This window comes from Oncorhynchus mykiss, chromosome 9 (genome assembly GCF_013265735.2).
Source record: "Oncorhynchus mykiss isolate Arlee chromosome 9, USDA_OmykA_1.1, whole genome shotgun sequence".
NCBI lineage: Eukaryota > Metazoa > Chordata > Actinopteri > Salmoniformes > Salmonidae > Oncorhynchus > Oncorhynchus mykiss.
The window spans coordinates 53,227,080-53,250,954 of record NC_048573.1 but is presented as its reverse complement, the minus strand read 5'-3'; the positions used below and the strand labels follow the sequence as shown (position 1 = coordinate 53,250,954).

Below are 23,875 nucleotides of genomic sequence, written 5' to 3'. Positions count from 1 at the left end.
TTCCAATCTTTGGGAATCTCAGACGACACGAAAGAGAGGTTGAACAGGCTAGTAATAGGGGTGGCAACAATTTCGGCAGATAATTTTAGAAAGAAAGGGTCCAGATTGTCTAGCCCGGCTGATTTGTAGGGGTCCAGATTTTGCAGCTCTTTCAGAACATCAGCTGAATGGATTTGGGAGAAGGAGAAATGGGGAAGGCTTGGGCGAGTTGCTGTTGGGGGTGCAGTGCTGTTGACAGGGGTAGGAGTAGCCAGGTGGAAAGCATGGCCAGCAGTAGAAAAATGCTTATTGAAATTTTCAATTATGGTGGATTTATCAGTGGTGACAGTGTTTCCTATCTTCAGTGCAGTGGGCAGCTGGGAGGAGGTGTTCTTATTCTCCATGGACTTTACAGTGTCCCAGAACTTTTTTGAGTTTGTGTTGCAAGAAGCAAATTTCTGCTTGAAAAAGCTAGCCTTGGCTTTTCTAACTGCCTGTGTATAATGGTTTCTAGCTTCCCTGAACAGCTGCATATCACGGGGGCTGTTCGATGCTAATGCAGAACGCCATAGGACGTTTTTGTGTTGATTAAGGGCAGTCAGGTCTGGGGAGAACCAAGGGCTATATCTGTTCCTGGTTCTAAATTTCTTGAATGGGGCATGTTTATTTAAGATGGTTAGGAAGGCATTTTTAAAAAATATCCAGGCATCCTCTACTGACGGGATGAGGTCAATATCCTTCCAGGATACCCCGGCCAGGTCGATTAGAAAGGCCTGCTCGCTGAAGTGTTTCAGGGAGCGTTTTACAGTGATGAGAGGAGGTCGTTTGACCGCTGACCCATTACGGATGCAGGCAATGAGGCAGTGATCGCTGAGATCTTGGTTGAAGACAGCAGAGGTGTATTTAGAGGGGAAGTTGGTTAGGATGATATCTATGAGGGTGCCCGTGTTTAAGGCTTTGGGGAGGTACCTGGTAGGTTCATTGATAATTTGTGTGAGATTGAGGGCATCAAGTTTAGATTGTAGGATGGCTGGGGTGTTAAGCATGTTCCAGTTTAGGTTGCCTAGCAGCACGAGCTCTGAAGATAGATGGGGGGCAATCAGTTCACATATGGTGTCCAGAGCACAGCTGGGGGCAGAGGGTGGTCTATAGCATGCCCACCAGAGCTGTTGCCAGAGAATTGAATATTAATTTCTTTACCATAAGCTGTCTCAAATGTCGTTTTAGAGATTTTGGCAGTATGTCCAAGCGGCCTCACAACCGCAGACCGCATGTAACCACACCAGCCCAGGACCTCTACATCTGGCTTCTTCACCTGCGGGATCGTCTGAGACCAGCCACCCAGACAGCTGATGAAACTGAGGAGTATTTCTGTCTGTAATAAAGCCCTTTTGTGGTGAAAAACACTTTCTGATTGCTGGTGGGTGGGCCTATGTCCATCCATAGCTGCCCACCCCCTGCCCGGTCATATGAAATCCATAGATTAGGGCATAATTAATCTATTTCAATTGACTGATTTCCTTATATGAACTGTAACTCAGTAAAATCGTTGAAGTTGTTGCATTTATATTTTTGTTCGGTATAGTTTTTCTCAATTGGTTTAGATTTTAGATTTAATAGATTGGTGTTTTCATAAATATCAGATTTAACTTGATTAATTTCCTTCCAAACTAATTTGTATTACCAGCCCTAGATATGAAACATACCTGTATCTGAAACATGCTAAAAGTTTTAACATCTTCCGAAAATTGTCCCCATCTACCAACACAAAATGACATTAGAATTCTTAAAAAATAATTCTTAGTGGCAATTCTTTTTGCAACTTCACATTATATGACTTCCGTGAGAGGATGGTGAAAATGTAGGCCCAGCCCATGTAGGATGGGTGCTTTACAGTTGCTTAACAAACTTGTTTTGAAAAAGGACCGAAGGCTGAGTATGCATTCTTCTCATGGTTAAAGAGATTTAGTAAATTATTTTGAAAGGATATCCTGAGGTGTCTCGACACATCTACCAGTATTATTTTCAGACTTTTGTGAGAGTGTTTTGAACCTGTAAACAACATGCTTTTTCTCTCTGTCATTCAAATGTTTCAGGAAAAATCAGTCTCTACATGGAACAAGTCCTGTGACCACTTTTGGACCCAAAGCATGTATGCTGCAGAATCCACACGCAGTCATGTAAGTTACTATCAACTGGTGTTTTTAAATGACACTTGGTGGATGTGATTCTTACCAACTGTGGAGAAAAGTCTCTGGCTGTGTCCCGAAATCTGTCTTGCCTATTACAGTACTTTCTAAAATGACATACTGTGTACAAATTGCACTACAGATAAAGCTCCATTACCAACAAATGTCAACATACTAGGCTCATCCATACTGAGAATGTGTCATCTAATTTTCTCCAGGGGCGCCGGTGTATATGATAATAAAAAATAAAAAATTCTTTCTAATTGGCAGTATAATTTTGGTACAGCTTACCTTATCTGATTATCAGGTTGTTGGCAAACACGTGGGTCTGGAAAGACTGTTATCTTCCTCAGTAGTGTGTATTGATTCTACTACACTGAACAAAAATATAAACACATGAACATGTAACAATTTCAAAGATTATACTGAGGAAATCAGTCAATTGAAATAAATGTATTCGGCCCTTATCTATGGATTTCACAACTGGCAATACAGATATGCATCTGTTGGTCACAGATACCTTAAAAAAAACAGTTAGGGGCATGGATCAGAAAACCAGTCAGTATCTGGTGTGACCTCATGTAGCAAAATATCTCCTTTGCATATAGTTAATCAGGCTGTTGATTGTGGCCTGTGGAATTTGGTCCCACTCCTCTTAAATGGCTGTGCGAAGTTGCTGGATATTGTTGAGAACTGGAACACGCTGTTGTACACATTGATCCAGAGCATCCCAAACATGCTCAATGGGTGACGTGTCTGGTGAGTATGCAGGTCATGGAAGAACTGGGACATTTTCAGCTTCCAGGAATTGTGTATAGATCCTTGCGACATGGGGCCGGCCGTACATTATCATACTGACACATGAGGTAATGGCGGTGGATGAATGGCACAACAATGGGCCTCAGGATTTTGTCACGGTATCTCTGTGCATTCAAATTGCCATCAATAAAATATAATTGTGTTCGTTGTCCGTAGTTTATGCCTGCCCATACTATAACCCCACCGCCTCCATGAGGCACTCTGTTCACAATGTTGACATCAACAAATCATTCGCTGACAGGATGCCATACACACTGTCTGCAATCTGCCCGGTACAGTTGAAACCTGGATTCATCCGTGAAGAGCACACTTCTCCAGCGTGTCAGTGGACATGGAAGGTGGGCATTTGCCCCCTGAAGTCGGTCACGACGCCAAACTGCAGTCAGGTTCAGACATTGGTGAGGACGACGAGCACGCAGGTGAGCTTCCCTGAGACATAAATTATTCGGTTGTGCAAACCAACAGTTTCATCAGCTGTCCGGGTGGCTGGTCTCAGACGATCTCGCAGGTGAAGAAGCAGGATGTGAAGGTCCTGGGCTGGTGTGGTTACATGTGGTCTGCGGTTGTGAGGCTGGTTGGACATACTGCCAAATTCTCTAAAACACAGTTGCGGCTTATGATCTGATATGATAGAGACATTAACATTCAATTCTCTAGCATTAGCTCTGGTGGACATTCCTGCAGTCAGCATGCCAATTGCATGCTCCCTCAACTTTAAACACCTGTGACATTGTGTTGTGTGATAAAACTGAACATGATTTAAACTGCAGCACCCCACCACTTCTGATATGGTTAACTAAAAAATGTAAGCAAAAGCATTGAAAACATAGACAAAGTAGGCCTACTGTTTTTTTTTTTTTGACTGAATTGCCTTGCCTCATAATTAGTCAACTTGCGCACTATGTCCTCCACAGAGTGCTGCAGGTTGTGTGTGTTTGTGTCTTGACTAGGGCTGTTAAGGTGACCATATTACCGCCACACCAGCGGTCACGAGTCATGGCACGTGTTTAGTCACGGTAATTGGGCTTCTCCAAGCTCTGATGCTGCTGATGGTCATTAGTAGCCTACCAAACTTGCTAACTGCCTGGTACTCGGCACTCTATTGTCCCTCTAATCACTCTGACATCAATGCAAATGTAATTGAAAATCAAACACTTCATGAGAGCCCATGAACTCATGTTGTGCAACATTTCTACAGGCTATGCAATTGCGTATGAAAACAGCTTTCTATAGGCTAGGGCTACTATATTTATTCCTCAACTTTCCTAATATTAAGCACATTGCTTCTCTTTACAACAGGAGTATAGCCTACCTGGCATGAGAATAAATCACAGGGAGAACGTCTTCCATTCGCTATTTAAGTTTACAGATGACATGTATTTTTCCCCCGGCCCCTGTTTCGAGACAGGTGCATGATAATGTTCCATTCTAAATCAAAATAAATTCCACACATATATTATTTAGTATATGTAAAGATAAGATTACATCAAGAACAGTCTGATGAGTGACAATATTAGCATATCACTTGTGAATTATATATCATCACTTGTGAATGGTGCCCAGTTTGTGAGCAGTAAGGCAAGAAACGATGCATGCCTTTTTTACGACTTTCTCAAATCATAGTCACACACCTCATGTAGGCTAGCCCATAGGCCTATGTGTTTGATAAGGTTTGTATCACAACTAAAGTGGCCAAATAACTTCTTGAAATGAAGCACATTAATCCGATTTACAATGGGTGTAAAACCTAACTGGCATACATATGCAATACGCAATGCGTGAGTTTCAAGTTTGGGGGAGAAAAAGAATAAAAGCATTACATGCATAATTGTATTTGCGTTCACTTTAGACAATTGTGTTTTCCCGCTAATTGATTGCATTTTGGAACATTCTTGTTTATAGGCTACTGCCGTGTGTGCATTGCTGTGTGCATAGGCAGCCTATGTCAATCAACTATCCCCCATAGACAGCCTATGTCAATCTACTATTGTACTATGTCAGTCTACTATCCCCCATAGTACAAAACTTGATAGGCTAGTGCTTTTGCTCTTTGTTTGGCCTACTGCCGAAACATAAATGTGGACAGTTCATCCAATATCTTCAATATGCACCTCAGAACTGGTTAAGGACACGGACAGTTGCGTCCCCAATGTGTTTGTCTTCACTTGTAGCCTGTGAGAATGAGCAGATCACATGACTGGCATTGGCTAATAAGAATTGAGATATCTGAGAGAGCAGTGTGAGTGAGAGGCACTTCAGAGCAACCAGCCGGGAGAAAGGAATTATAATTATTATATTCAGCCAAGGGCACAACAGCCACTGGTCGCAAAAGGCATGGGTTTTTTTAGTGTGTATTACAGCCACACAAAGGGGATGCCCCGGGAAATTCAAGGCATTATCAAGTGTTTGTCAAATTGTGAATGAGAGACTGATGAAGTGTTTGCAGCCTGCGCAAATAACAAAGCAGAGCTCATGCCTTTTATGCTACTTTTTTCAAATCATCATTAGTCACTTCATGAAGCCTTGGAATGTATTAAAAATCCAAACATATAGCCCAACGTTTGTATCACAACTAAAGTTGCATAAATAACTCTAAATTCATCATATAGGAGGAATTGTTTCTTTAACCGCTCAACACAGAATAGCCGCATGTGCGCACTCCCTCAAATCGTTTAGAGAAAATATCCTTTCTATTTTATTCAGCTCTGTTCGATTGTGTTCTTCATACTATAAAATAATGCCACTGAATTCTAAGCAAATCTTGTCTGCTAAATTAACTAGTGTAGACCACAACCACATATGTCATAACCAGATCAGGGCCTAACATAAGGACAACTCAGAGTATGAAATTCTGTTCTTCTAAAATACACTGCATTTTCTTCATATCTTGTTTTTTTAGACCTGTCTAAAATAAATTATGGATTTATTTTAATGGTGTAGGCTATATTACATGGATTTATTTGACTTTTTTAAATGTAGATGTTCCAAAGGTCTGCATCAGTGGCTTGTAGGCTATGCGTGGAAGCCAGGAGATGCTAAATGTGTTTGTTAATTAACAGTCAATTAACGTGAGACAGGAAGTTATTTGCTTGACAATAGCCGGCACAGCCCTAGTCTTGACCAATCAGATTCACGGAAATCACCGGTCGTGCGGGTCGGGCATGGCACACATCGATTAAAAGCAGAGCGCACTCTCCACTTTCCTCAGGTACAGTTGAAGTCGGAAATTTGTATACACCTTAGCCAAACACATTTAAACTCAGTTTTTCACAATTCCTGACATTTAATCTTATTAAAAATTCCCTGTTTTTCTGGCCAGTTAGGATCACCACTTTATTTTAAGAATGTGAAATGTCAGAATAATAGTAGAGAGAATAATTTATTTCAGCTTTTATTTCTTTCATCACATTCCTAGTGGGTCAGAAGTTTACATACACTCAATTAGTATTTGGTAGCATTGCCTTTAAATTGTTTAACTTGGGTCAAACGTTTCGGGTAGCCTTCCACAAGCTTCCCACAATAAGTTGGGTGAATTTTGTCCGATTCGTCCTGACAGAGCTGGTGTAACTGAGTCAGGTGTGTTGGCCTTCTTGCTTGCACACTCTTTTTCAGTTCTGCCCACAGATTTTCCATAGGATTGAGGTCAGGGCTATGTGATGGCCACTCCTTGACTTTGTTGTCCTTAAGCCATTTTGTCACAACTTTGGAAGTATGATTGGGGTCATTGTCCATTTGGAAGACCCTTTTGCGACCAATCTTTAACTTCCTGACTGATGTCTTGAGATGTTGCTTCAATATATCCACATCATTTTCCTGCCTCATGATGCCATCTATTTTATGAAATGCACCAGTCCCTCCTGGAGAAAAGCACCCCCACAATATGATGCTGCCACCCCCGTCCTTCACGGTTGGGATGGTATTCTTTGGCTTGCAAGCCTCCCCCTTTATCTTCCAAAGATACTGATGGTCATTATGGCCAAACAGTTCTATTTTTGTTTCATCAGACCAGAGGACATTTCTCAAAAAAAGTACGATCTTTGTTCCCATGTGCAGTTGCACACCATAGTCTGGCTTTGTTATGGCGGTTTTGGAGCAGTGGCTTCTTCCTTGCTGAGCGGCCTTTCAGGTTATATCAGTATAAGACTCGTTTTACTGTGGATATAGATATTTTTGTACCTGTGTCCTCCAGCATCTTCACAAGGTCCTTTGCTGTTGTTCTGGGATTGATTTGCACTTTTCGCACCAAAGTACGTATAGCATAAGACCATTTTTTTGTGTTAAGAGAAAATGTGAATGTGATTTTTCTTTTTTTATGATATTCAAATTTTGGTTGGCCAGGCTACCTAGATCGTTTTAATCCAAAATTATTGACTGGTATTATTCAAATCAACAAATAGTGATGACATATGCTAGACTGTTAACCTTTTAACTGTCTCTTCTTGAAAAACATGTTGATAATAATTTTTCACTTACTGCTTATAACTCAACTTTATTTTGGAAATTACAGAGCTCTACCAGTCAAAAGAGGATCATGCGGCAATTCGTATAGCATTTTTACTAATCTCAACAATACTACATACATTACTTTAGATATGCTTCATTGGCTTTTATGGGAAGGTAAGCATTGTTAAATAAGGACAGATGTCAAATTTGAACAAATAATGGTAATTTTGTGTCCTAATACAATTATTTAATTACATTGAAAGTAATGTGTTTTCACATTATTTTGTGAAATGATCCAGGTTTTTCCATCATGTTTCACACATGTTCAGACTACCTTTTGAGATATTATTTGACAAAGTGCAGTTTTACATTATAGGCATTATTTTATAAGTGACCTTTTGTCTGAATATGGATGAATTGACCCCACGAGGCATGAAATGCAGTTTAACCAATTTATGTTGCATAATAAGGTGTGTTGTCAACAATTCAATCATATTTTTCACCAGTATAAGAAATTATAAAAAATATTTTATTACAATTTGTTCATACTTTATAATAATTTATATTGACTTGTCAACCATTATTTACACATCTCTACTAACAGGAATGATGCAATATTTATCCATCAACAACTGAATTCCTATCTTTTATCCCATGACTGATTTTGAGTTTTCGTACAGGCCTGTGAGTGGGCAAAGGTAGTGCCACAACACCGAACTGCAGCAACCCAAAAGCATACAAATTATGTGAAGTGATGAAGGAGGGCTGGGGCAGTTGACCAAATTTTTCATATCCATTTCTAAATCTACTGTCAAAACATGCTTTACCAGCCGGTTGAAAAAAACTGTTAAAGGGTTAATGCACCTGTAACTTTTTAATTACAGATGTATATAGAATTTAAAACTGTTACTAGATTAGAACAACTCTGTTCTCATCATAGCCCATATAAAACCATTTTGCAACTGATTAATCACTATGTCATTCCCTACACAGAGATTGACTTTAAGGTCTGGAAGGTACTTTTTCATCGGCCAAGTCAGCAGTATTTTTTTGGGTTGCACGAATATTGTGGTCACTTTCCCGAAAATGGGAATGTAGCTGATTACATGCAGAAATGGCATAACTTGTCGGTATCTTAATTGAACAACAGGAAGGAAGCAGAAACATGTTTTACTGGCCTGTTACATCGGATGCGTAACTTTCTCAGCGTAAGACTCGCCTATTAATTTCAACGAAACCTGGGCGTGAGCGCGCCAGCTCCACGAGAGGCTCTATTCTCAAGATTTCAACATGCAGCTCACACCTGACGGAGCTTATACACAAGGTGAAACAATGGCATCCCATTAATTTTTAATGGAAGCGATGCGAGCATGAACAGGTCAGGACTAAAGTTGTCAAAGCTTAACTTTATGCAAATCCTGGGCGATATTGCAGCGCGAGTAATCAATCGTAGCTCACCATTGCTTCTAACCCCTACTGGATTGACTGGCAATGGCTGTTGATACGTAGCACTGCCTACAGTGATGCAAATTTATCAATTTTGTTGCTAGATTTAGCAACTTTTCAGACTACCCTGTCAACTTTTTTTCCAAACAGCACCTAGCAACAAATTTAGATACTTTTAAACATTTATTTTGAACTTTTAGCAACTTATGAATAGTGAATCAAATGCTAAAATGCATGTATTTTCCCTCTAAATAACACAAAAACGATTTTCTCTGTCACACACTCAGTCACAACACACGTGCCTGGCTGCAAAAATGCATTGTGAGTGACATCAGCAGAAGGCCAGCAGAAATTTCAGTACATTGCAAATCATTGTTGGCTGACTGCAGCAGCAGTAGTACGGGTTCGTCGAGCCAAACCCAATGAATATAGTTGGTCACGAATGTTTGATCTTGAACAGAACTTACAACATCAATCAACATGTCATAATCAAAATTGTACAGCCAGAAGTACAGAAAAGAGTGGGAGTCTGTACCTGAACAAATGTCAAATCATATTTTTCGCCGAGTTGGCCAGTGAATTTGAGTCACGTTATTGTGTATTCTACATAATGATGCAGTTTTACGTTATCATGCAATGACATCACAACGTCATTTAGCAACTTTTAGCAACAAATCAAATTGCCTCTAGCAACTTACCCTGAAAATTAGTTGGCAACACTGACCACCTAGCATGCTTGTTAGCATCCACATGAGGGCGAAGCGAGTGTGGCAAGGTGAGTTACCTCTTTATAGTTTATCTCGGTCTGAGCAATAGGAATAAGTGGCTCGCCCTGACCAATGTTAACTATCCACTGTTGCAGGTAAAAATATATATTTTGTGACGCCCATACTGGAAATCTTTGCAGTTTGGTTCTATTCAGTTTTAAAAAAAAACCCTGCCTAATGGGACAACCACAGAGCAGACTCAACTTTCCCAGCTGCCATAAATGCCATAAATGGTCTGCCTTTCACTTTAACAATGGGGATGAACCAGGAAGAGCAGTTTTAGGCTACACCTACTGGAATTCCTTACTGTTTTGTTGTTTTCAGAATAAGAAGAAAAATCACCTGGGCCAACTTTAGAGCAGGCTCAACTTGCCCGACTGCTCAGTTCACTTGCCCCAGGCATTAGGGCAACCCTTAAGGTCCCTGCTACAACTAGGTTCCGGAGTTTTACCTGGTTACCATCAGGAGAAAAATAATTGCTGCACCACTCTGGGACCTGTGGTGCCACCTCTGACAGGGGGACATGTCAAAATCTTTATTCATACAAAAAATGTAATGAATTTTCCATGTGGTCTATATTAAAGGGCACTTCATTTAATATAACAGATTTTTTTATTCAACATTGGTGCACAATTTCAATTTAAAATATCAAAGGGGCTGAAAAGGGACTCATTTCGCAGAATGACCCCGATAATGTTGCATGTAAGCTTATATTATTTATGGATGGATCATACAGAAATATCAAAACATTATTTCAACCCCTCGAAATTGGTGCAGGAACTGTCTATGGCGTGGGAACTGCTGACTTACTGCCCTTTTCTAAGACACCTGCTGGTAACTCTTAAAGGAAAGGTTCACCCATTTTGAATGTTATATTGTTTTTGTGCATCTCTGAGTGATGTTCCATTGATTCCCTGGGTCATTTCATGTTTTCATGTGTATCTGAGTTATTGGCGTTCTATTGACGTAGCACCGTGATAAAGTAATAGGAATACGACTTTTAGATCACTATTTCAATACTTGCCGATGTCATAACTTAAAGGATGTCTTCTCTCGAATGAGCTATTAATCATTTTTGCGATATTCCTACCTCGAAATGTGTAATAGCATATTTTTCCTATTTGTCTGCGTCTTTAGTCCAGGGTGCATTGCATGGTCCCGTTGCAAGAATATTATAGAAAGGAGATAGGAATCCAATGAAGGAAGGAATGTATAACACCCCACCCAGCAGACTGTCGACCAGTCCATTCATGTTGTCATGCTAAACTAATCGTCACGCAATCCCTTCTCAAAGTCAGTGTATATGTCGAGAAACGTGCCTATTATCCTCTAAAGTACGTAATGTCACAAATCCTAAGCTATACAATACTACAGATGGCAAGTTAATTATCTCACATCTCGGAAAAGACTTGTAATGTTTATATTTTGGGTTCTGATGGAGTACAACATTTTTAACTAAGTTCATGAGGCATTTCTAAGTTATATTGTTCAAGAATCAGTGGGTACATATCATTTGTTTATAAAAATGGATGTAGCAACTGCAGATTGCCCCTTTAAGAAGAAAGAAAGTTCACTTAACTTCTTATGGCAAGGGGTTCCTCTAGCGGCAACCCTTCGACAACATTCCGCTGAAAAGGCAGCGAGCGAAATTCAAACATATTTTTTTGAAATATGTAACTTTCATATATTACACCAAATGAATACACCAAATGAATACACCAAATGAAAGAAACCTCTTGTTAATCTACCCCTCGTGTCCGATTTCAAAAAGGCTTTACAGCGAAAGCACAACATATGATTATGTTAGGTCAGAGCCAAGTCACAAAAACACACACAGCCATTTTTCCAGTCAAAGAGAGGAGTCACAAAAAGCAGAAATATAGATAAAATTAATCACTAACCTTTTGATGATCTTCATCAGATGACACTCATAGGACATCATGTTACACAATAGATGTATGTTCTGTTCGATAAAGTGCATATTTATTTCCAAAAATCTCAGTTTACATTGGCGCGTTACGGTCAGCAATGTTTTGCTTCCAAAACATATGGTGATTTTGCAGAGATCAAAATCAATTTACAGAAATACTCATTGATAAAAGATACAACTGTTATTCACAGAAATAAATATATACCTCTCCTTAATGAAACCTGTTAAATTTTAAAAATAATTTACGGAAAAAGCAAACCATGCAATAATCTGAGTACAGAGCTCAGACAACAAATAAAGCAAAACAGATATCCGCCATGTTGGAGTCAACAGAAGTCAGAAATAGCATTTTATAAATAGTCACTTACCTTTGATGATCTTCATCGGAATGCACTCCCAGGAATCCCAGTTCCACAATAAATGTTTGTTTTGTTCGATAAAGTCCATAATTTATGTCCAATTACCTCCTTTTTTGTTCGCTCGTTTAGTCCAGTAATCCAAATGCACAACGCGCGAGCACGAAGTCCAGACGAAAAGTCAAAAAAGTTATATTACAGTTCGTAGAAACTTGTCAAACGATGTATAGAATCAATCTTTAGGATGTTTTTATCATAACTCTTCAATAATGTTTCAACAGGACAATTCCTTTGTCTTTAGAAATGTAAAGGAACAGAGCTTGTGCGTGACTAAACTAAAGGCTTTCGACCAGACCACTGGTTCAAATAGTTCTTATTCGCTCCCCCTTCACAGTAGAAGCTTGAAACAACATTCTAAAGACTGTTGACATCTAGTGGAAGCCTTAGGAAGTGCAATCGGACCAAATGTACACTGTATATTGGATAGGCAATCACTTGATTAACTACAAACCTCAGATTTCCCACTTCCTGGTTGGATTTTTCTCAGGTTTTCGGCTACCATATGAGTTCTGTTATACTCACAGACATCATTCAAACAGTTTTGGAAACTTCAGAGTGTATTCTATCCAAATCTACTAATAATATGCATATCTTAGCTTCTGGGCCTCAGTAGCAGGCAGTTTACTCTGGGCATGCTTTTCATCCGAATGTGGAAACAGCACCTCCCAGCCATAAGAAGTTAAAGGTGCTACACAATATTTTTCTGAATTTCTGCATTGCCATTTAAAAAAATTTCCTTAGTATACCTGGTGCTAAGTGGAATGATAGTGTTAAAAGTGTTAAGCCATTTTTGCGCATTTGTTTTGAACATCTGTTGCATTAAAGTACTTAATTATTACCAATAAATGATTTAAAAATTATATAAAAACAACTGCATTGGGCATATTTAAAAACATATTTTTTTTTTTGTCATTTAGCAGACGCTCTTAACCGGAGTGACTTACAGTTAGTGCACTAATTTTAAGATATCAAAGTGGGGACAACTATATATCACAGTCATAGTAAGTTAATTATTCCTAAATAAAGTAGCTATCAGTAAAGTCAGGGCTAGTAAAGGGGGGGTCAAGTGCGAGTGTTAGTTCACCAAAGTTTTTTTGTTGTGAGTCAATAAGTATTCAACCCTTTTGTTATGGCAAGCCTAAATAAGTTCAGGAGTAAAAATTTACCTAACAAGTCACACAATAAGTTGCATGGACTCACTCTGTGTGCAATAATTGTGTTTAACATGATTTTTGAATGACTACCTCATCTCTGTACCCCACACATACAATTATCTGTAAGGTCCCTCAGTTGAGCAGTGACTTTCAAGCACAGATTCAACCACAAAGACCAGGAAGGTTTTCTAATGCCTTGCAAAGAACGGCACCTATTGGTAGATGGATAAAAAAAAGAGCAGACATTGAATATCCCTTTGAGTGAAGGACTGTAACGGAACTTTTCGAGTTTTTGTCTGGACGAAGTGCCTGCGCCTCATGAAGATGGATTACTGGGCTGAACACGCTAACAACAAGTGGCTATTTGGACATAAATGATGGAATTTATAGAACAAATCAGTCATTTATTGTCGAACTGGGATTCCTGGGAGTGCCTTCTGATGAAGATCATCAAAGGTAAGTGAATATTTATGGTGTTATTTCTATCTTTGTTGACTCCAAAATGGCGGATATTCCTCTGGCTGTTTTGGGTTCTGAGCGCCGTTCTCAGATTATGCTTTTTCTGTAAAGTTTTTTTGAAATCTGACACAGCGATTGCATTAAGGAGAAGTCTATCTTTAATTCTGTGAATAACAGTTGAATCTTTTATCAATGTTTATTGTGAGTATTTCTGCAAAATCACCGGATATTTTGGAATCAAAACATTACTGCACATAACGCGCCAATGTAAACTGAGATTTTTGGATATAAATATGTACATTATCGAACAAAACATACATGTTTTATGTAACATGATGTCCCATGAGTGTCATCTGATGAAGATCATCAAAGGTTAGTGATTCATTTGATCTATATTTCTGCTTTTTGTGACGCCTATCTTTGTCTGGAAAAATTGCTTCTTCTTTTTTTTTTTTTTACTTTGCTATGACCTAACATAATCATATGTTGTGCTTTCGCTGTAAAGCATTTTTGAAATTGGACACATTGGGTAGATTATCATATGTTGTGCTTTCGCTGTAAAGCATTTTTGAAATTGGACACATTGGGTAGATTAACAAGATGTTTATCTTTCACTTGCTGTATTGGACTTGTTAATGTCTGATAGTTCCATATTTAAAAAAAAAAATTTTTTTGAATTTCTCACGCTGCCTTTTCAGCAGAATGTTGTGCGGAACCCCTGCCCTAGAAAGGTTAAAACAGAGTTTAAACAGAGTTTAATGGCTGTGATAGAAAACTGAGGATGGATCAACAACATTCTAGTTACTCCACAATACTAACCTAATTGACAGAATTAAATGAAGGAAGCCTGTACAGAATAAAAATATTCCAAAACATGCATCCTGTTTGCAATAAGTACTGCAATAATCACTAAAGTAAAACTGGAAAAAATGTAACAAAGAAATAATCTTTATATTTGAATACAAAGCGTTATGTTGGGGCAAATCCAACACAACACATCACTGAGTACCACTCTTCATATTTTCAAGCATGGTTGTGGCTGCATCATGTTATGTGTATTCTTGTCATCGGCAAAGACTAGGGAGTTTTTTAAGATAAAAAGACATGGAATAGAGCTAAGCACAGGCAAAAGCATAGATGAAAACCTGGTTCAGTCTGCTTTCCAACAGACACTGGGAGACAAATTCACCTTTCAGCAGGACAGTAACCTAAAACAAAAGACAAAATATACACTGGAGTTGCTTACCAAAACGACACCAGATTCAATACTTTTTTCAATTTCAATTATTATACAAAATTCTTGCAAGCAATATAATGTTATATATATGGGGGATACAATCTTCCCAGCTCTGCAGATTTTGCTTCAAGGAGGCAGTGTCACTAGATAGATTTATTTTGGTACTGTCCATATGTAGCTCGTTTTTGGTCACTGGTCCAGGAATGGCTGAAGAATTGCAACATTTACCTAGAGCTAACGCTGCAGATAGCAATACTGGGTGATTTGAAAAGTCATAGTCAATCGATCAATAACATGGTAATTATTTTAGCAAAAATGTTTATCTTTAATTACAATCTGTAGAAACTATGAGAATAGAAATGTTCAGTATTTTTGTGAAGCATCATAGCACAGTTGAAAAATATATGGCAAATAGAAATCCAGAACATAATTGCAAAAGGGTTTTCTAATGATCAATTAGCCTTCTAAAATTATAAACTTGAATTAGCTAACACAACATGCCATTGGAACACAAATGAATGGTTCCCGATAATGGGCCTCTACGCCTAAGTAGATATTCCATAAAAACATCTGTAATTTCCAGCTACAATAGTCATTTACAACATTAACAATGTCTACGCTGTATTTCTGATCAATTTGAATTTATTTTAATGGACAAAAAATGTGCTTTTCTTTCAAAAACAAGGACATTTATAAGTGACCCCAAACTTTTGAACAGAAGTGTGTGTGTGTGTGTGTGTGTGTGTGTGTGTGTGTGTGTATATGTGTATATATATATATATATATATATATATATATATATATATATATATATATATTTACCCCCCCCCCAAAAAAAAAAAAAATATTTGGGGGATTGGAAATGATGCAGACAATTACATTGATTGAAGCAACAATCTATCTGCAATATTAAAGCTGATCCACCCCCCCCAAAAAATAAAAATAAAAATAGAGAACATTGAGTGTTCTTTAGTGGCCTAGTTGCAGTTTTGACTTAAGTTGGCTTGAAACTGTGGCAAGACTTGAAAATGGCTCTCTAGCAACGATCAACAACCAACTTGACAGAGGTTGAAGAATTTAAAACTATATATATTGTACAATCCTGGAGTGCACAGCTCTTAGAGATTTGCCTAGAAAGACTGTAATCGCTGCCAAGGTGATTCTAACATCTATTACCTCGGGTGTGAACACTTACAGTGGGGCAAAAAAGTATTTAGTCAGCCACCAATTGTGCAAGTTCTCCCACTTAAAAAGATGAGAGAGGTCTGTAATTTTCATTATAGGTACACTTGAACTATGACAGACAAAATGAGGGGGAAAAATCCAGAAAATCACATTGTAGGATTTTTAATGAATTTATTTGCAAATTATGGTGGAAAATAAGTATTTGGTCAATAACAAAAGTTTATCTCAATACTTCGTTATATACCCTTTGTTGGCAATGACAGAGGTCAAACGTTTTCTGTAAGTCTTCACAAGGTTTTCACACACTGTTGCTGGTATTTTGGTCCATTCCTCCATGCAGATCTCCTCTAGAGTAGTGATGTTTTGGGGCTGTTGCTGGGCAACACAGACTTTCAACTCCCTCCAAAGATTTGTGGACAGGTGTCTTTTATCAGTATAAAAGACACCTGTCCACAATCTCAAACAGTCACACTCCAAACTCCACTATGGCCAAGACCAAGAACTGTCAAAGGACACCAGAAACAAAAATGTAGACCTGCACCAGGCTGGGAAGACTGAATCTGCAATAGGTAAGCAGCTTGGTTTGAAGAAATCAACTGTGGGAGCAATTATTAGGAAATTGAAGACATACAAGACCACTGATAATCTCCCTCGATCTGGGGCTCCACGCAAAATCTCACCCCATGGGGTCAAAATGATCACAAGAACAGTGAGCAAAAATCCCAGAATCACACGGGGGGACCTAGTGAATGACCTGTAGAGAGCAGGGACCAAAGTAACAAAGCCTACCATCAGTAACACACTACGCCGCCAGGGACTCAAATCCTGCAGTGCCAGACGTGTCACCCTGCTTAAGCCAGTACATGTCCAGGCCCGTCTGAAGTTTGCTAGAGAGCATTTGGATGATCCAGAAGAAGATTGGGAGAATGTCATATGGTCAAATGGAACCAAAATATAACTTTTTGGTAAAAACTCAACTCGTCGTGTTTGGAGGGCAAAGAATGCTGAGTTGCATCTAAAGAACACCATACCTACTGTGAAGCATGGGGGCTGAAACATCATGCTTTGGGTCTGTTTTTCTGCAAAGGGACCAGGACGACTGATCCATGTAAAGGAAAGAATGAATGGGGCCATGTATCGTGAGATTTTGAGTGAAAATCTCCTTCCATCAGCAAGGGCAATGAAGATGAAACGTGGCTGGGTCTTTCAGCATAACAATGATCCCAAACACACTGCCCGGGCAACGACGGAGTGGCTTCGTAAGAAGCATTTCAAGGTCCTGGAGTGGCCTAGCCAGTCTCCAGATCTCAACCCCATAGAAAATTTTTGGAGGGAGTTGAAAGTCCGTGTTGCCCAGCAACAGCCCCAAAACATCTCTGCTCTAGAGGAGATCTGCATGGAGGAATGGGCCAAAATACCAGCAACAGTGTGTGAAAACCTTGTGAAGACTTACAGAAAACGTTTGACATCCCCATATTTTTTTTTCTTTTTTTTCTGCACTTTTGCACACCAGTATGTCTACTTGCACATCCTCATCTGCACATCTATCACTCGAGTGTTAATTGCTCAATTGTAATTATTTAGCCTCTATGGCCTATTTATTGCCTTACCTTCCTACTCTTATACATTTGCACACATTGTAAATTTTCCTATTGTGTTATTGACTGTACGTTTGTTTATGTGTACCTCTGTGTTGTTGTTTTTGTAGCACTGCTTTGCTTTATCTTGGCCAGGTCGCAGTTGTAAATGAGAACTTGTTAAATAAGGGTGAAATATATACTGTATATTTTTTTAAATGAGTGAAAATCAACACAACAGTCACTAAATGGATTCACTGACACAGTAATAAGGCTTTGGTCTCCAGTTAGGTCTTCGGCATCCAATCGGAAAACCTAACCACAATGGGAAAATAAGTTTCTTGTTTAGTATCGAAATAAGGAGACAGGAGTTGCATATTTATAGACTGTAAAAAAAACATAATTGTTATTGTCAGTGTAAAATAGTTTGCATTTCACAAGGGCCATTTTTGTTTTAGATGTTTACTTTTTATCCTGGTATGAAAATATTCCTTTCACTAGTGCAGGGTTTGTTCTAGATCAAAAAACGGGCTTAGGTACACAATTTGCCATGGGGCTGAGAGAAGATGTTGCTGTTTTCAAGCAAATTTCCTGCAATTCGCCACATTTTGCAATAGCTTATGCTGTGTTCTTTAAACTATCTGAATGACTCAAATATAATAAATTCAATGGGAGCCCCATGCCATGACAAAAATAGTCAGATATTATATTATAAAAATATAGGTCCATTATATATTCTGCTTCATTTTATATCTGAATATGTTTTCCCATCCCATATACATTTTCGGCCAGCCCAAGCATTTCCTATGCAGAAGGAACCCTGCATTAGTGGATATTTGTTTCCCGTTATATAATGTGGAGATGTCTGCTGTGCTGATTTGACTGATGTGGGCAAGAGAATGCCGAGAAAGTTGCTTGATCTGCAGGCAGTGACATGTTTTAGCCTTGAAAGTGTGACCAACGTCCGCACTGACAATCACACACACAGGCAACCCCTCCCCCTTTCTTACACACATACACACACTTGTGTTGTGTTGTGTGATTCACCTCTAAAAATAACAATTCCATCTTCTGTCCAACTCATCTCCAGTCATTGGTGAAGAAGTCCCCCCCCCCCCCCCCCCCCTCAATTTGTTGGGCATGGTGTCCCATGTTGACTCCAATGCTTCCCACAGTTATGTCAAGTTGGCTGTTCTTGTTGCAGTTCTTGACAAAAACCAGTGCATCTGGCACCTACTACCATAACCTTTTCAAAGATACTTAAGTCTTTTGTCTTTCCCATTCACCCTCGGAATCATATACATATATAATCCATGTCTCATTTGTCTCGTTTTAACAATCCTTTAACCTGTCTCCTTCCCTTCATCTACACTGATTTGAAGTGGATTTAACAAGTGACATCAATGAGGGATCATAGCTTTCACCTGGATTCACCTGGTCAGTCTATGTCATGGAAAGAGCAGGTGTCCTTAATGTTTTGGACACTAAGTGTAGTGTGTTTGTCATTATAATGAAGAGCAGTCTTTGACAGGCACTCATTGTAGGATGGCCCTTTTCTGTTATGTAGCAAAATATTTGTTTACCATTTGTTTAATTGTTAAACTCTTCTCAAATGTGTCTTTTAATACATTCATGGAAGTTTTTTTATTCGACAGAGCATTATGGGGTAGTTACAATTTTTTTTACTGAATATGCCCAAGGAAAAACATAATACTCATTGAATAATATAAAACAAACAACAATTCATAGTACTTATTCCTCATATCAAGGACGTGTAATCCATCTGTAGTGGTCCTATGTATGTAATGTTCTCAGATGAACTACTTTTAGGAAGGACTAACCCGGGAAAGTCCACTTGAGCATTGTTCTATAACATCTTAACACAGCCAGCCAATGAGAGAGTTGTCTTCTCTTAAAGGGGAGGGTCTGTAATTGTTGTAGGCGGGGCTGATGATGATGTCATTCTATCAGGTCTGTTTTAAGATGAGTGAGAGGTTTGGGTCACCGTCAGAATGCAGAGTAGAGATTTAGAGTTAATATTTACACAAGGCAATCCAGGAAGAAGTAGTGACAACTGTGGCTTTTCTGGTGGTTTGATGAAGGATAGATATTGAAGGCAGCTTATGGGAAGACTATCAACAGAATTCAACTTCAGTGGTGAGATCTGCATTAGGTGCTTAAATACAACTTGAATTAACTACTGGATTGTTTAAAGAATAACCAATAACCAAGCACAGTCTGCCAGTGCTTTCTCCACCCATCTCTGCTTGAAGAAGCATCACATGCAGACAGCCATGAAATTCAACCAGTGTGTGCAACCGCAAGCTCCGGAGAACAGCGACAACAAAGTGTGGAAATGGTGAGAATATTCTCTCTCTCCGTCTTTCTTTCTATTCGGCTGACAGGCTTTCTCAGTAGGAACATGGCTTTACCAGTAATGTTTGATGAGTGAAGTACTAACCTGCATTGTCCTGTAGTGTCAGCATAGTAAATGTGTTTTTTTCCTTTTGCTTTTGGTTTGTCATTAGGTGACATTAGGACCTGAAAGACTTATACCTGTGTACTAGTATCTATGGTATGTACAGATAGTATCCATCTGTAGAGTATCTATGGTCATATGGGCATGATTTTACTCTCATTTGTAAACAGTGGAATTTAAAATGACAAGTACTATTCCTAGATGGCTGGCTGTAGGTTGAGGTTATTATGAGTGACTGTTATTTGTAACTAAATGAGCCATACCACTGACAAAAACACAGGCACATTGTAATATAGTCCATATTTGGTCTTTGTAATGAAACAGGGACGAGGGTTTTGCCGACCTGTTTAGCCAGACTTTCTCCAATGGGGGCAGGGGTGTGGGTGAGGGTTTGCCTGTTCTGATATTGGCTTATAACATAGGCTAATTGTGTGCTCACTGCTCACATATGTCACACAAACAAATTACATGTTTTTACAAAGTACCTTTCGTAAAGCCCAATGTTACGTTTTGTAAAGATGTTTTCTCATGTATCAAAACTTTAGCATCTTTTTATATTTTTTTTGTAGCCTATTCCTGTGTGTAATTGTAATTTGTTGGCTTTCATGAATAGAGGTACATTCAGAGAAAGTCATGAGTTGGGTTGTGTCTTTGGTCTGTAATGGTTTGACACAAGCCCCCACCTCACCCCACTAGCACTAATGACTGTGGTGCACTGCACACACCCTCTCTGGCTAACACACCCTCTCTGGCTAACTGACTCAGTTGTTGACAATAAACAGATACAGTGGGGCAAAAAAGTATTTAGTCAGCCACCAATTGTGCAAGTTCTCCCACTTAAAAAGATGAGAGAGGCCTGTAATTTTCATCATAGGTACACTTCAACTATGACAGACAAAATGAGAATGATGAGACAAGGACACCCCTACCGACCAAGCCCTCCCTAACCCGGACAACGCTAGGCCAATTGTACGTCGCCCCACGGACCTCCCGGTCGGTTACGACAGAGCCTTGGCGCGAACCCAGGGACTCTGATGGCACAGCTGGTGCTGCAGTACAGCGCCCTTAACCCGGGAGGCCCAAATTCTTATTTTTAATGACATCCTAGGAACAGTGGGTTAACTGCCTTGTTCAGGGGCAGAACCACAGATTTTTACCTTGTCAGCTCTGGGATTCGATCTTGCAACCTTTCGGGTTACTAGTCCAATGCTCTAACCACTAGTCTAACTGCCGCCCCAACACCCTCAAAATATTGCCAGATGGTACATTTTCGTGCTACCATACCCCAAAGGAGATGATGGGGAATATGAAAACGTTGTTTCTCTCCGATATCATAAACTAAAGTTGAGGAACAATGGGAAAGTAATAATGTTTTGAAAGTTGATAAACTTGTAACCTCACTTTTGAGAAAATGGCCTTTGTATGTTTTGGTACACCTACTGCAGACCTCTTCTTTGTCTATACCCATTCAGCATCATTCACACCCTCTTAAGCTTTAGCCCCACCCATCTCTTTAAGGGTTGATCCGAGCGTTCTGTCCTAACAGCAGCAGTCAAGCTAACTGGCTAATGTTTGCTAGCTTGCTAGCTACTTCCAGACACAAATGAGAGAACAGCTCACTCTGACCATTTTACTCGCCCTAGCAGAGCTGGTTAGGCTGTTTTTATGTTATCCAGAGCGTTGATGACTGCAACTGTGCTGCTGGCAACAATTTACGCTTTTTTGCCAACGTTTACTGACACCGGCCATATTCAACGGGTGTTGAGTGTTCGTAAATTTGTCAGTTATTCTGCGCACTGGCATACTCGGACGAAAGTGCTCTGAAATCCGAGTAGATAGCGAGAGTGAATTTACCAGCTATGTCTATCAACTGTTGTCGCAGTGACATCATTAACATTCTATTGAAATGGTTATTTGCATGGTGGAGTATTTTGTTACAACAGTGCTAACAGTACACTATCCTGAAATGAAATGAAATAATATCTGAAAATGTATACATGGATGGATGCATCTCCCTCTCTCATGGATGCTCATAGTTTGAAGATGTAATCCAGAGAGAGGGGTTTTCTCCATCTCCTTAGCTATCATACCCTAACTCCACTGTTTCAAAACTCTGTCCTCCAAGTGGAGAGCAACACTTATGCAGTTCTACTACGCGATATATATATATATATATATATTTTTTTTTAAAGCCGCATCAGACAGGATTACCTACATATACTGACCAGCTCAAATAGACCAACTCGTGCTACATGTCAGACCAATCCGAACTCATCTCTCGGCATGTCCTGCCCACTCATTTTCTCTGGAAGGTTGCTGTCTTTTTCTGTGGCTAAACCAACTAGGCTCGTAATATAACAATTGTATTCATATTTACAGATGGCATACAAGTTTGTTATTAAGGCACATAAAAATGCACATGTTCCAGAAGGCATTTCTGCCAAAAAACACATTTAGATTTTTTTTTAAAGTTTACGTTCAAATGGCTCTCCTGTGAAGTCGTGACCCGCGACATACGCCTAGTTTCCTGAAACGAGTCACAAATTGTTTTACGTCCCTGTGGGAATCGAATCCACAACCCTGGCGTTGCAAGCGGCAAGCTCTACCAACTGAGCCACACGGGAACTATGTCTCTCTTACAGTGTCAGTCTTATGGTACCAGAAGCCAAACAATAATAGATTAAGCTGTTGTATTACTGTTTTAACACATTTTGTATGTAAAACAAACCTCTGTTTCAACAGACGAGTATCTCATCCTTAACAGTATCTCAAAAGAACAATTTGATATTGTACAAGGACTACAAACTACAGCCCAACTCTGGTTTTCCCTCAATTAGGCTACTTTGTATGAAGGCCTATAGATTAGTTTTTGTTTTAATCGACCATTTGAGTTTGAAGTTAAGGTCACGTGTAACCAGCTCACAAAGTCGACAAGGACTGCTAGAGCTAATCGCATGCATTATGTAAAAAATTACAAGTAGCCTTACTTTTAATGAATGATGACAAAGTGCACATTCTACCACTGTATCTGTATGCTCCGTCAACTAACACTATTCCACAAACCTCTCAAATGTACCTGACACTGGAGATTACGTCTGGACGATACTTGTAGCGCGATACTCGTTAGTATCGTGGCAAGGAAACAATACACGAGCGGAGTTAACTTCTTTGGGAAAACAGACGGAATGTTGGGAACAAACATAATTATGTTCACATCCAGTGTCACATTAATTTATTTTCCAAGCTATAGCACACAATATTTTAAATAGAGCAGGTTTTTTAAGGACCAAAGAGTTCGGTCTGCTTCGTGTTTTCATTTTTGCCATGGAAAAAATATTGTGATACTGCTATTGTCACAGCCCTAATGGAAATTTGAAACAAATACAACAGTGAAAGATGACAAGAAAAATTATTATGACACCAAAGCATTTCAACGTGTCGCCTTCATCAGGGTGTTAATTCCTGCACTTTGGTTGGAATGTGAGGTCACTGTGATGTGTTTATGTAAATGTATGGTCCCTTCGTGACCCTGCTGAATTCTGAGGCTGCCAGTGTTACTAGACTAAGCCCCAGCCAATTAATAGGATAGGTATTAAGCAGCTCTGCATCTTATCAAACTGGTAAAAACAAACAGTATGAAGAAACACTGAGCCAACAAACCACAAGAGCTCAAAACAAGACTACTGAGAGCTCACCATGCCCAAACTAGAAATGTTCAATACCTGCAAAGTTTACAGGCTACAGTAGTGAGAAACCATGAGAGAATTACAAGTATGTTTATTCACCTCAAAATGT

The 23,875-nt window shown here is 39.3% G+C and overlaps 1 protein-coding gene across 6 annotated transcripts in view; it reads left to right on the top strand.

The window, feature by feature from the left end:
- Positions 1–23,875, top strand: part of LOC110532386 (NAD kinase) — a 39,444-nt gene that overhangs the window by 5,559 nt on the left and 10,010 nt on the right. For 5 of the 6 annotated variants that reach the window (XR_005053292.1, XR_005053293.1, XM_021616252.2 and 2 more), the window contains exon 3: positions 2,076–2,159. Coding sequence is in view for 4 of the 6 variants with exons in the window: in XM_021616252.2 (XP_021471927.2) it covers positions 2,076–2,159 (84 nt within the window). In the remaining 2 variants the exon portion in view is untranslated. Of the gene's footprint in view, positions 1–2,075; positions 2,160–19,038; positions 19,961–23,875 lie in introns of those variants that run through there. The other variant, XM_021616256.2, reaches the window with a different exon arrangement.